The following is a 14,729-nucleotide window of genomic DNA, read 5'->3' on the forward strand; positions in this document are numbered from 1 at the left end:
GATGCTGGAACTGGAGGGTGGTATAAAATTGTATATACTACTTCCTCTGTTTTTATTGCACAGTGCATATTGTGAGTGTCAATGCGTCACGCTCCATATACATGTAAGGACAGTGCAAAAATTACATTCTAAACTTTGTGCTCGTGCATGCTGTTTGTCGCGAATTAACGTTCTGAAATTTTAAACTTTGCACGTTGCATGTGAGACTGGAAGATATATATTCGTTATAACACGCGCGCTCGTGGAATACAACAAAAATTTCAGCCTTGTTGGATATGGGACACAGAAGCGCCATAGCGCTTGTGTGATAATTTATAATATAATTTGTTGTTTTCTTTTTGTTTATTTTATGCATGCAGAGATGGAAGTAAGTTATCAAAGCGTCAGGGGGATATCTATGTGCAACATTTTAAGGTTAGTCTTAAGAACTAAACATATTTAATAGTAATGAAGATTTACAATTGCTCTAACAGTAGTTGGTTTTACAAATAGCTTGTGTAGTTTTGTACAGTGACTAGTTTTAATAAAATTCCTCCTTAAGGGAAAACATTAATAAAAAGATTTACAAGCTGCATTATGCGAGAGGTAGAGTTGTCATCATCTTTTCATTCAGGTTAAGACTCAAGTCAAGTCCAGGGTTTCAGTTAGACAGTGCCCGCAATAATCAAAAACTCAAATGACTTGAGTCCTAGTTATAGACTCAAGTCCCAAATTCTGGTAAAATGACAGTGTTTTCTTCCAGAATTCTTTTCACCTGTTGAATTCTTGATATTTTAGGTCAGGGGTCTATATCAATACGAGTTCATATCTTAGATTTCATTTCATTGCAATGACGTCATGGACTAGAATGTGGCAATCTCGGACATAAATCAATTTTTAAAAAGAAAGGATGGACAGCATTGTACCAAAGTTACCACATTGTAAATGATCAACCTACATTTGACCTCTTTCAAGTCTTTGAGGGTACTCTGGCATTTTAGATCAGTGACATCTTTTGCATCAAGATTTATTTTCATATTTACGAGATTTGAAATAAAACAAAATGAGCAAGTAACATGAGGTTTACAAACATGCTGCTTCCACTTGATGCAGTGGACCTTCTCATAAAGTGTTAATGCTGTTTTTGTTTTGTTTTTTTTGTGGGTTTTTTTCAGGATGCAGGTTTCTTGCCAGAGGCTCTTGTCAATTTCATCACATTTTGTGGCTCAGGCTTTCAGGAGAATCGAGAAATGAGAAACATGCAGCAACTTATCCAACAGGTTGGTCTAGTAGAAATCAACTAAGATTGATTGTAGGTCAATTACATACACAAAATGTGAATCGTCAAAAAGGCGAAGCCAAGGGGGATATCGTATTTGCGTCATCAGCACCCGGCGCAAAACACGCATCGACGCGCCTTTTGGTCGGAAAGTGTGTGACGAACATTTTTTATTTTTTTTATTCTTCTACTTTCATCGTTTTGGAGCAAGTTCAGAAAGAGGAGGAGTAACAGCAAACAACAAACGGCAGAAAGGGTATCTAGCTAGTGATCTTACATTGTTTCCTAGACTTTGGTGATTTGTTTACCTAAAAACACACATTTTCTGTTGTCATCTCTTCACTCGCCCATTGCTGCACATGTGATTTCGCTTGCGTTTTCACAGATATTGCCCACGGTTTGGGGTAGAGTCTGGTGCCGTCACAATTACGGTATCTGGACGTTGATTTCCATAGGTGCTGTCCGTCTATACATGTAGGTTCTTTATGTCTGTGCTTCCAACGCACAATGATGTGGCAATACAACCAAGTAGGTGTAGCGGCCAGTTCTGACATGGTCTAAGCCATTTCCAACTTGCAGCTATGGCTGTGGCTTCTGGTCACAACTTCATCATGCATTTAAGTATATGAGGCTGCCCTTGGCAACAACCTTAGTAACAGCCACAGCCAAAGCTGAAGCTGTAGCCGCCAGTTCTAACATGGTCTAAACCATTTCCAAGTCCAACTTGTAGCTATGTCTGTGGCTTGGTCACCACTTCATCATGCATTGAAGCAAAGGCTACCATGGCAACAACCTTAGTAACAGCTGCAGCCACAGCCACCCAATTTGAATACAATCTTAATGTCAAATCAAACCGTGACTGGAAGGACAATATAATCTGGTCCTTTTTTAAGGAATTATCCAAAGATGTTTCATATCAATGTGGACTCTGGTGAACTGACAAAAACAACTGAAAAGTGAAACATTTTGTGCAAATAAATGTTTTGATGTTTGATAAAATGTTTACTTTTTATTTATTTGTTTTTCAAGTTTTCTTTAAGTCAAGTGTCTACCCATTCAGCAGTCTTGGATATGGACTTACTACCAGATGTTAACAGGAGTCACATGATACATCTCCTGACCAATCAGAAGGGGAGATGCAGACTTATTTCAGAGTTACGAGAAAAGCTTGCCATGCTAAAAACAGAGTAGGTGATGAACATTTATGGCACCATTTTGGTTGAAAACTCTAAGAAATTTGCTTTTTTTTCTTTGTGTTAATATTATAAGAGGTTGCAGCAGTCAATTTAAACTTGGTGTTTCCATATTCTGTAAAATAACTTTCTACTTCAGTTTAACTGATAGACATTTAACTACTCTCTTGGGTTACTAGCTTGTGCTGCACATGTATTTGCATTTCCTTGAGTCAACTGTTTGATGTACTTGTAGTAAATGTATCTCCTAATTTGTTGCCTTAATTTGTCGCTTATTGTAACCAGCCCATTTATTCTGTTGAATGGGCTATGGATGATATGGCTGTTTTTTTTTTTTAAATACATTAAAACAGCCGCATCCCGTTCTTTGTTGAAGAAATGAAATATTTTGGTTTAACCACCAGACTTATTGTTTTCACTGATGCACTGCCGGTTTTAAACAGGCGATTAAGAATTCGTCACTACACTTTTATTCCCTTATTCATGTCAATTGTGAATAATCCTAATGATTTTATTCTACATTATGATTGTTTTTAATAAGTGTCTTTTTTTCTATCTAGAAGAGAAGATGGAAGAAGGGGAGAGACGATGGAACTTACAGATGAGTATCTCCTGAGGGTCCTTGAAGCAAGGAAGGTACGCTTAGCATTTTGTTATCCCACATTGTCAATACGGTGATCCATGCTTGAACTGGTCCCATTTTCATAAAGCCTGTATGCACAACTACTTGCTAAGCACAAACAAACATTGCTTAACAGAAACAGGTTACCAGCCAATATAACATGCCCCACCCAATTATTGCTTATTAGCAAAGCAGTATTTCTGCTTAACAGCTAGAAAATTGGGGCTACTAGATAGTTGGCTATTTCAATAAGTCTTTTAACTGATCAGTTTATTGTCAATCATCACTTAATTAATATTCTTTATCCCCGATGCAAATTTAACATCTATTATATCGTTGCGGTGCCCGCTGCCAAAACATAGGATTCGAACTGCCTCTAGCTACCGGGCAACCTCGGTAGTCTAGTTGGCGAGACACTGCTCTAGAATTGCAAGGGTCGTGGGTTCGAATCCCACCCGAGTAACATGCCTGTGATATTTTTTTACAAGACTCAGGAAAGTACTGAATATACAGTGCTAACACACATCGGTGTATGGGTAAAAACCAAAAATTATTATTCTTTATCCCCGATGCAAATTTAACATCTATTAAATCATCAGTTTGTTTACCGTGTTGAGAGTTGTTCAATATATACACAAATATAAATAGCAGTTGAAATTGTGTTGTTTTTTCCTGATTCTTTCAGAACCATATAAGCAGGATATATGATCTATGTCAACCAGACTACAGTTATCTTTGGCTGAGACCAGATGGACGAAGGGAAGACTTTATCGCTGTTTCAGAGAATGCAGGTATATAAATCATCAATGCATTGTAGGGACAGACATTCGTTTCATGATGGAAACACTTTCACAGACTCTCAGTCACAAAAAAACCAGTAGTAAAGGTTTGGACAATTGTTAGGCTACATGAACATTGGCCTGGTAACTGCAATCATGTAAAAGGGCAAGGCAGAATTTACCTATCAAAGGGCATCTCCTTGAGGCAACTTAATTTCTACTGATTAATACATTTTATAGGGGGCACCAAGGCAATGGCAAGGCGCATTGAAGTAATCGCCTTTGTTGCCTCCATGAAGTATCATGCTTGCTACTTCTCCCTTTCCTGATAGCAAGTTTTACATTGATTCAAACACACCTCTCATGACTGGACTCACTATGGTCTAGCATTCAAGATAGCTGTTACTAGAATGCAGGGATGTTGACTCAAATCCAACCCAAATAAAATAGCCTTTGGATTTATATTTTCACATGCCGAGGTAAAGCACTGAATGCAGTGCTTGGAGTAAACATTCAGTGCGGATTATACAAGAAATAATATTCAATTTCACCTGTTTAGACAATCTTGACAAAGCAGAGGCTTATTGGCTTAAAACTAACTTAATTAACTTGATCAACTAATTAACAGATGAATTTGTTCACCTTTTGTTGACAGAGATTATTTTGAGTGAGGCATGCCAGGAGATTGAAGGCCTACCAGAGAGTGTTTATGAAGATGTAAAGGAGTTATCAGCGCAATTGAGAAGATCTAGTGACAGGCTCCAAGGAGTGCCTTATGCTGTCTACATGAAGATACTACGACTTGCACTCAGTAATCTTAAGGTTATTCAAACTTTCCTCTATTCAGTTGAATTATTGTAATTGCAAAATGATGTTATTTGCAGTTTATCTTTTACCTCTCAGATCAATATAGGCTGAAGGATATTGTAACTAACTATGACTTCTATCCATCTACCATCGATCCCTCTGGGTTTTTGTTTCCAGACAATAATTCCAGTTTGAAGTGACCCTTGATTGTAACTTGGGTTGGGGTGTCCTTGCATGCCTTGGGGAAAGGAAATTGGGATTGCTCTATGGTTATAGGGTGGAAAGGTGAATGGTTTTTGGACTGTTAATCTGGTTAGAGATGACATTGGACTTGTAATGGACGGTGGTTGCCCTTTGGGCAAGTTGTTGAAAAGTCTACGTTGTTGTGGTGTGTCATGGCAGAGTGGTTAAGAGCATGGGATTCAAACTCTGGTGTTTCTGATCAGCAAAGTGTAAGTTAAAATCCCTGTTGTGGCACATGTGTCTTTAAGCAAGACACTTAACAATGATAGCCTTGTACGTTGTGTATTGCTCCCAAAAGAACCCTGTGCACTTATCAAAAAGAGAAGGGATTCGCCACTGTGTTCCTGATTTGATGGCAACATATTGCACCACAACACCTTGTAAAGCCCGTTTCATACTTCCTGCGAATGCGATGCGAATTCGCATTCACAGGAAGTATGAACCGGGCTTAAACCATTACATGGTGCTATGTAAAAGGAGTAGGTCTCATAATTCAAGCGTAGTCAAATCTATTAAGTACTTGTGTTCCATTTTTTTAATATGATCATTTGTTGTTGTTTTTTAACAGCGAGGAGCAAGTGTGGCAGAAATGATGTCAGTTCTAGGAAAGTCTGAGGTTGTGCAACGGTTAAATGCATCAGTACAGAGTGTTGTCCAAGATGCTACATGAAGTGTTAGCAGATGATTCCAGTTACCAGACTGCTCTTCCATTGCTAGTAACAGACAGTTTAAGCCTAACAAGTTTAAGCCTAACAAGCCAACATATGGACTTTTTGCCCAAATTAACTCTTGGCCACAATAAATGCTGTACATGTATATTACTGTATTATGCAAAAAGCTATCAGGCCTGGCATCATCCTCTCTGTGCAGGAGCTCTAGAGGGCGCATGTTAGTTAGTGAATAACAGTGCGAGGACCCGGTCTTCACTGCGTGATAAGACCGGGTTGGTGGCTGGCGCCATCAGACATGTTCAGGGGCCATATTTTAGCTTTTGATGGTTCCTGTCAATAACATTACTGATACTTTGAGACCACTGACTCTTTTAAGTAATGGTCTTTTCAGCGCCTCACTGGGGTCACAGGAGACAAATGATTGGCTGATAGCTATTCTTTGTGCGTTAAAACGGGCGCACGCGCTCAGCGTCCATGTAGCATGTCGCTGTAAACAAGACCATATATGGACAAATGAGATATTACGCGCGCACCCGTTCCCTCAAAATTGATACATTTTCAGTGCGTACGTGCAAGTGCGCGAAGTTGCAATGAAAGTTACATGAATATAAATAAGCATGTGATACAGTGCATGCAACGCGCAAACTAATTTTACACAATGTCTGCTGATTTAGGGGCCACTTAATCGCTTTTTTCCAAAGCCCATCTTTATATCGCCCGTTAATACACCCCCACGTGACAGGGTTATGACCAATCAGAGACTTGAAACCGTCCAAGGTATTTATTACTAGCTGATAAATTGAGTTGCAAAGCAGCCCAAAGAACACAAGGCTTAGACTGACTTTCCTTGCCCAAATAACTCTTTGCAACAAGTAAATCAAGGATGCGATAGATGTTACTAGGCCTGGCATTATCCGCTTTGTGCATGAACACTAGAGGGCGCTTCTTATTATTTCAGAACTGATATAACGTAAGAAGTTAACAATGAAAGTGAAGGGTGTAGTGTTCTCCTATGGGACACAATAGTTTACCATATTTATGTAATGTGTGGAAATTGAACCTTAGGCTCATCTTCAAGCATGGTCTCTGGAACTTACAATATCCCACAATTGACCTTTCCCAACCATACATAACACGTAGTTTACTGGTACTGATAATGAGTGCTTCAAGTGCTATGGTTATAACTGTGATTCCTGATGTAATGATCCTGCTGGGTTCTATATTCCTGCAGCAAAGCTGAGGGGAAATGAAACACATGGGGACTCACATTATTACAATAATAATAAATAGTTTTAATATAGCGCTTAATCTAGGGGCGTCACAAACTGGTAATTGTTTGTTTGAGACATTCCACTCTAACATTTCCAACCATAGCACGAGAAAAAGCAGTCAATGTTTTATAACACTCTATACCCATACACTATCATGTTTGTCGACCACATCACAGGAATGCAACATCGAGAACCAGGTTTGTTTATTTATCAATTTCCCAAGAACCCAAACATTTTTCATCATTTTTTTGTTCTCAAGTTAGCCACTGACATGACCAAGATGAGAAAAAGTGTTTGATATTTAAGAAAATGCTTGAACAATTTGGATGGTGTACATCGGGGCACATGTACATTACAATGGAGAGTTCATTCTACTGAACCATTTATATTCCATGGGAGTTCTATCACACTTCAGGGCATTCAAACAACATTCAAAATAATGACAAGAATCAATAAAGAGTGGAGATTATCATTTATGATTTTAATAAAATTTATTTGTAAAGTCAAATATTTATTTTGTCTTGCCCCATGATTTACAAAGTCACAAACTCGTGGTCTTCTCTAGTTTTCTCATTCCACTCAAACATGTTAGACACACTACATATATCTGTGAATGTGGCAATTGACTAATTGTATTTTTAGGCTCTTGCTTTTTAAAGCCATTGGACCCTTTCGGTAACAGTATTTTCCAAGGACCACACTTCGTGTATCACAACTTTTATATAAACGAACAAACCTGTGGAAATTTAGGCTCAATCGGTCATCGGAGTTGGGAGAAAATAGCGGGCAAAAACCACCCTTGTATCTGCATGTTTCGCCGTGTCATGACATGTGTTTAAAATAAATCCGTAATTCTCGATATCGAGAATTGATATTGTTTACTGTTTTCTCAAAAAAGAAAGCATTTCATGGAATAATATTTCAAGAGAAGTCTTTCACCATTACCTTCTGTAAGCCCTGTAATTTATTTGTAAATCTGTGAACTTTTATTTTTTGTCTGTACCGAAAGGGTCCAATGGCTTTAAAGACTGAAAATATCACTTCTCATGTTTTCCTGATGAACAAAAAATTTAATCTAAGCTAAACCTCAGTACATTTATAAATCTTCCAAGGTATGCGTTTTGAAATAAAACCTAGATTGTAGATGTGACTTGTTCTGTAGTGGAGCTAGTGGGCAAGGGATAACATTTTTGGGACTTTGTCCAGTGGTCCCCTGAATATTTTGAGCTCTGAATAACACAAGTAAATAATACTACAAAATAACTCTTTACACGATAAAATGAGTGTGTAACATTCAACTTGACTTCAAAATGAAGCCCATATTGGCCAGTGGCTACCTTGAACCCAACCATGTTTGGACATCAAAGATAAATTTGCACCAAAAACAAACAGACCAGTATTTCACTTTGTCAGAATAAAACTAATGCATTCATTGAGGACACTTCATTAAAGATAAGTGCTGGTTAGAGGTATACCTTTGGTAGTTACTGCAAAGATACTCCATAAAAACCAACTTGGTAAAAAAAGCACAGCTGATAATGTAATGTATAACTTTTACAGAAACAATTCTCTTCACCGAGGGGTGTAATGGCCAAGTGCATAAGAGCACTGAACTCAAACTCTGGTGCTTCTATTCAGCAGAGTGTGGGTTTGAATCCTGGTTGTGAAACTTGTGTCCTTGAGCAAGACACTTAACTATAACTGCTTCTCTCCACCCAGGGTTAATTGGGTACCTGTGAGGGCAGAGATGGTTCCTATGACTGATATAGCTTAGTAGCACAGATGTGTTGAGTATACACTCCCCAGGGAGCTGAGATGATTTAAGGAATGAAATCAATGGCCCAGTGACCAGGGGTCATAATGCTGGAATCACTTTGAGACGCCCTTCGGGTGTTCAAAGCACTATATAAAAAACGATTATTAAAAGAACACATTGCCTTGGATCGTACGAGTTGGTCTTTAAAAAGCATTTGTAAGCCCAGGATTGATCTATCTGCAGATCTTGAGCCAAGATGTAGACCAAGAAACTGCCATAGAAAGGTCTCACACTGAACCCACAATATATAATATGTACTATATGTTTTTGTACACATTTTGTAAGATTTTTTTTTCGATTGACTTGTAGTTACAACTAATAATGAACTTTGTTTAATTCTTCCTGCAGACAAGACTTGTCCCTGGAGCTGAGGAACAATTACAGACTATGCTACAATGGAGTGGTATACATGTATGCGCAGATGAAGGTGCTAACTATAGGTATCAAACTTATTGTTGTCTAAATAACTTTGATACAAAGATATGTATATTATTATCCATTCTTGATGCTGAGCTGTGCATGCTTTCATTGCTACTGCAGTTCATGGCGCAGCAAGATCAAGCATTGCTGTCCAACTCGCCAAGAAACAAATTAAAAAGTTCAACATACAGGATGATGTACACACAACTCAGATGGAGGTCAACATTATTGTTACATTATTATTGGTTTTGTTGCTTTCATGTTCTAATGAAAAAGAATTGGTTCCTCGTGGTTTTTGGGGTGTTGGGGTATTTGTTTTGTCCCAAGTGCTTTGAGACACCTAGAAAAAGTGTATCTTAAGGCCTGTTTACACAGACCTCGATAACATGAACGAAAACGAGAGCGTTAAAAATGCAGGCCCTCGATTGGTTAAATAATTAGCGCCGGCGTATTCTGCGTGGAGCAATTCAACCAATAGAATGTGTTCTCTTGTGTCGTTATCATTATCGTTTTCGTTATTGCTGCAGTGTGACTCAGTCTTTAGCATACACACCTAGGTGTTGGATGACTGTCCATTGGATTGATCAGCAGGACCCTTGAGATACTTGTTCATGGTCACTGGCAAGTCATAGCTTTTTCATCTTAGAATTCGGGCTTCATGTTTGATTGATTTATTTTATTTTTTACAGGTCCCAATCAGGGTGGAGATTTTGGGCCATACAAACAGGTATTTATTTCTGTATGCTGTACTTAAAGGCACTGGACACTATTGATAATTACTCAAAACAATTGTTATCATAAAACCTACTTGATAATGAGCAATGTAGAGCTGCTGTTGATAGTATAAAACATTGTGAGAAACAGCTTCCTCTGAAGTAACATAGTTTTTTTTTTAAGAAGTATAAATTTCTCACTAAAATATTTGTCAAGGTATCTGAAACCACACAACTTGTGCAACAAGGGTGTTTTTTCTTCCATTATTCTCTTGCAACTTCTACGATCAATTGAATTCAAATTTTCACAGGTTTGTTAGTTTATAAATGCACTGGTCTTTGAAAGTTACCAAAGGTGTCTAGTGGCTTTAATCTTTCATGAGAATGACATTACGTTCATTTTGCATTTTAACATTCACTAGGCTGTCCACAAATTATTTGTCAAGTTTGAAGAAAATCTGAGTGAATTTACACCAGAGGTGTAATAACTTGGACGACAATGACCATCATTTAAATTCCATCATATTTAAATTAGGTGGTAATTAGCAATCTTTAAGGTCAATTATCTCTAAAACTATTCATTTAATGGACAAGGTTTGTGTTAGAGGTGAATAGAAACCTGACCTTGAGAATCTAAAAAACATATTTGTAAACTCGATTGAACCTCTCCAAATAACTAGGTCAAAGGTCAAGGGGTTAAACATGCGTTTAATTGGTTTTCTCCACTCAAATGCATTGTACGTGGTACCATAACAGTGTAACAAATAATTAATTAATTCTTTGGGTTGAATGATTCCACCCTGTCCCAAATGACCTATAATAGTCATCATCTAGGTCAAAGGTCAACGTGTCAGCAAATGTATAAAGACCACTTAGTTGCGATGCGCCCTAAACAGCACAGCTAATTTCATCGCGGTTTAGTATCCGCATGGGCAGACTGGAGTGTATCAGAAAGTTTGCCAAAGTACTCGATTTTATGTTTGGTATGTCATGGAACTCAGGTTGTAGGAGAAAAGGCTTTGTCTGTTCTATGATGAAGCTAAACTACATAAGGATGTCAAGCAAACACCGGGGCGATAGCCTCTCTAATAACCTCCAAGGTAGTTTCCAAAGTATAGCAAAATAACCATTGACGGCAGAGAGGACCTATGCTGGTAAAATACGGTCACCTTTTATGCTCAGTGGGAAAGCGTATAGTGGATGGTGCTCTACATGATACAATTCTTGTGAAGAAGACGACCGCATAATTATTAACAGTGCTCTAAACGGTAGAGTCAGCAACAAGGGAGACACAAGTTTGGGAGGAACCAGGGGGGGGGGCACCTGAGAAGGTACCAGCTCAGGAGGCAACAACGGGAGGCAACAACAGAGAGGCAACAACAGGGAGGCAACAACAGGCTGGCAACAACAGGGGGCAACAACTAGGGAGGCACAGGTTGGGAGGTAACAACAGGAGGCACCAGATAAGGATGAACCAGCAGGGGAAGCCATACCTGAGTAGGTACTACCTGGGGAGGCAACATGGAGGAGGACACATGGGGAGGCAACATCAGGTGGTGCAACAACAAGGGGGGGGGGGGCACGGGAGGGGCAACATCATGAGAGACAATCAGAGGAAGCAAAACTAGGGGAGGCAACAACAGGGGGCCAAAGCAGGGGAGGCAACAACAGGGTAGGCAACGGGAAGCAACAACAGGGGAGACAATCGGGAGAAAACAGCAAGGGAGGCAACAGCAGGAGAGACTACAACAGACAAGGCAACATCAGAGGAGGCAACATCAGGGGAGTCAACAACAGGGGAGGCAACGGGAGGCAACAAACGGAGACAATCAGATGAGACAAAAATAGGGAAGGCAACAACAGTGTTGGCAACGGGAGGCAACAACAGGGGAGACAACAACTGGGGAGGCACTGGAGGGAGAGGCAAACATGGGGAGGCAACAACTTAGGACCAAACAACTGGGGAGGCAACAACCGTTATAGGCAACAAAGAGTGGGGGGGGGGGCAAGAGGAGGCAACAGTGGGGAGGCGGGGATGTTAAAGGTTTGCTACCAGAGAAAAGGGACAACAATCCAGCTCAGGTCAATTGTTGAAATACGTGAAGTTGACATCTTTACCTTTGACCTAGCTGGTTAGAGAGGTCATTTGAGTGAATTTTATTTCATTGAATGTCATTGATAAAAGTCAATTGGTACAGGGGGAATCATTCAACCCGAAGAATTTATTCATGGTATTTATTACACTGTCATGATATGCCATGTAAATGCATTTGAGTGGAGAAAACCAATTAAACGCATGTTTAACCTCTTGACCTTTGACCTAGTTATTTGTAAAGGGTCAATCGAGAACACAACTATGTTTTTTAGATTCTCAGGGTCGGGTTTCTATTCACCTCTAACACAAAACTTGTCCATAAAATGAATAGTTTTAGAGATAATTGACCTTAAAGGTTGCTAATTACCACCTAATTTAAATATGCAAATTAGGTCACTTCTGGCTTGAAACTCTTGTCCGATTTTGGATATGTCATCAATAACCACCCAATAAACAAGAATCAACAATAAAACAAACTTTTGCAATTTTGCCCCAACTTTACGAAGCAATTATGATTAAGTGTCTTGCTTCAAAGGACACAAGTGTCTTGACCGAGACTCGAACCAACACTCTGCTGATCAAACACCAGAGCTTGAATCCGGTGCTGTTAACCGCTCGGCCATGACATGCCATAATAATTAAGCTGCTTTGCTTTATTTTCAGTCTGGCGCAGCCTACCACTGTTTTTGCTCAGAACAAAGACTTGAGCTGCTCCGTAAAGAATCCCTGAGAAATAGGCAGGTTCCTCGATACGACAACAGGTGCAGACACCTAACATCCCATCAGGTACAAGACCACCGGCATTCTGGGAAGCTGAGTGTTATAAGATTTAAGGTCAGTGTCAAACCCATTGATTAATTTATCAGTCATACAATCAGTCAGTAATCAGTCAATCAATCAATAATCAGTCGATCAATCAATCATTCAAGGGCAGTTATTCTAGTGTTTAATGCAACCAAAAATCAATCAGTCATCAATTAATCAATAAAACAATCAATTACATGTAGTGCTGTTACCAAATATATTCAGTAGGCAGTGATAATCTATAATTACTGAATGTCTATAAATTTGTATTTGTTTGCCTGATAAGTTGTTTTTTATTGTTCGTATTTGTTACATTTGACAAGATACGTACAAAGTCATAAAAGTCAACCAGAAAACCAAATTTCTAATACCTGTGGCGACTGTGTAATTACTCTTATGCATTTGTAATGAGTAGTGCGGTTTTGAGCCTAAATTACGGTTAAAACAATCGCAATGCAAAAAAACTTTTAACAAGTTTACAAAATGATAAATAACTTTCCTCTCACATTTAGCTAGATGTAGAGACGGACTTGTTTGAGGATCCTGTTTATGGACAAACTCAACATGACACTCATCTCATAGAGGGTGACCCGGTAAGTAAAGTTGAGTTATTTACTAATAATGATGATTGTGGTACATGGTATCTGTGATTGGCATTCTCATTTGTAGACAAACGCAAACTCTGTTTGATGTTTAGTTTCATTTTAATTCTTCTACAGGTGTTGATTAAAAGTGATGGTTTTCCAACGTACCATTTTGCCAATGTTGTTGATGATCATCTGATGGGGATTAGCCACGTACTGCGGGGCATGGTGAGTTTATCTAATCTGTGCCCAATTTCATAAATCTCTTAAGCATGAAAGTAATGCTTATCAAAATAACTTTCTGAGTAAAGAAAAAAGAAGCTTTTGCGTTTAATTTCCGCTAAACTAACTGATACTACTGTACTGGTTTTATTTTTTTTTTGGATGAATGATGTTTCTGTCCTAACTAGTTTTATGATATTAAGACCATTAATGCATATTACAAAGCTTTTAAATCACACAAACTTGCTACACCCACCAAAACCTTGTCTTGCAGCAATAATATGTTACCATTAATAAAGGAAAATGAAATGAAGCACTGAGTATATACTCTGTTAATATCTTAATTGATATCTAATTAATACATTCATTAGATTGTTTATTAGACCTTCTGCTAATTAAAACGGACCTCTTGCCATTGGGCTGTCCAGTAGACTAGCTTTAGATACCTGTGATAGAATGCAGGGAGTGGCACTCCTACCCAAGTGTAGTATGCACTTGGAGTTTTTCCTGTCAGGACTTGGAAAGCATTCAACGTTCAGTCCTTTCACACATTAGTGAAGGGTAAACAAATTAATAATTTTATATTCCTCTGTGAAAATAATTACATCTGCTAAACAGTCAACATTTTTAAAAGTTTTTCTTTTTAAATGGATTATGTCATGTTATCAATTTCAAAATAACTATTATAAGCACATAAGTCTGCTAAGCACCAACATGATATCTTAAGCAGTAAAACAGGTCTCCAACAAAAATAACATGTTGTGTCTGTTGTTGTTAACTGGTTCCAAGCGTAAATATGTTAATCGCAATACTTTTTACTTTATACCTGGCTGGGAAATTAATTTCAATCTTAAACTATGAAAACAATCCTCCAAGTCCAATATTTTTTTAAAGTACAGTTAATAAGCTACTTTCAAAACAGCTAAAGCACAACATTTTACATTTCTAATTACATTGCTTCCCCTACTGAATTCTTTTCCAGTGCAATGTCACATACCTGACAGAATTTACTAATGCTACCAGTGCAGTATTATAATTAGTTTTTATATTTTCAACCATTGTCACCAGGAATGGTTAACGTCTACACCAAAGCATCTGTCTCTTTACAAGGCCCTGGGATGGAGCCCACCTAAATTTGCTCATCTGCCTCTCTTACTCAATAGGTACGTAACCCTTCACAACAATAATTTGTAACCCTTTACAAAGTAGGTATGTACATGTAACCCTTCAC

General features: G+C 38.4%; 1 protein-coding gene and 1 pseudogene across 1 annotated transcript; both read left to right on the forward strand.

The window, feature by feature from the left end:
• Positions 1–14,729, forward strand: part of LOC139940892 (uncharacterized) — a 75,472-nt pseudogene that overhangs the window by 41,554 nt on the left and 19,189 nt on the right.
• On the forward strand, positions 2,329–8,896 carry LOC139940895 (nondiscriminating glutamyl-tRNA synthetase EARS2, mitochondrial-like). The gene is made up of 5 exons (XM_071937278.1): positions 2,329–2,449; positions 3,012–3,087; positions 3,759–3,864; positions 4,508–4,674; positions 5,471–8,896. Exons 2-5 carry the CDS (start codon positions 3,040–3,042, stop codon positions 5,570–5,572), a joined length of 423 nt encoding a protein of 140 aa, XP_071793379.1. The 5' UTR covers positions 2,329–2,449; positions 3,012–3,039; the 3' UTR covers positions 5,573–8,896.

Source organism: Asterias amurensis, chromosome 8, assembly GCF_032118995.1.
Source record: "Asterias amurensis chromosome 8, ASM3211899v1".
In the NCBI taxonomy this organism is placed as follows: Eukaryota; Metazoa; Echinodermata; class Asteroidea; order Forcipulatida; family Asteriidae; genus Asterias; species Asterias amurensis.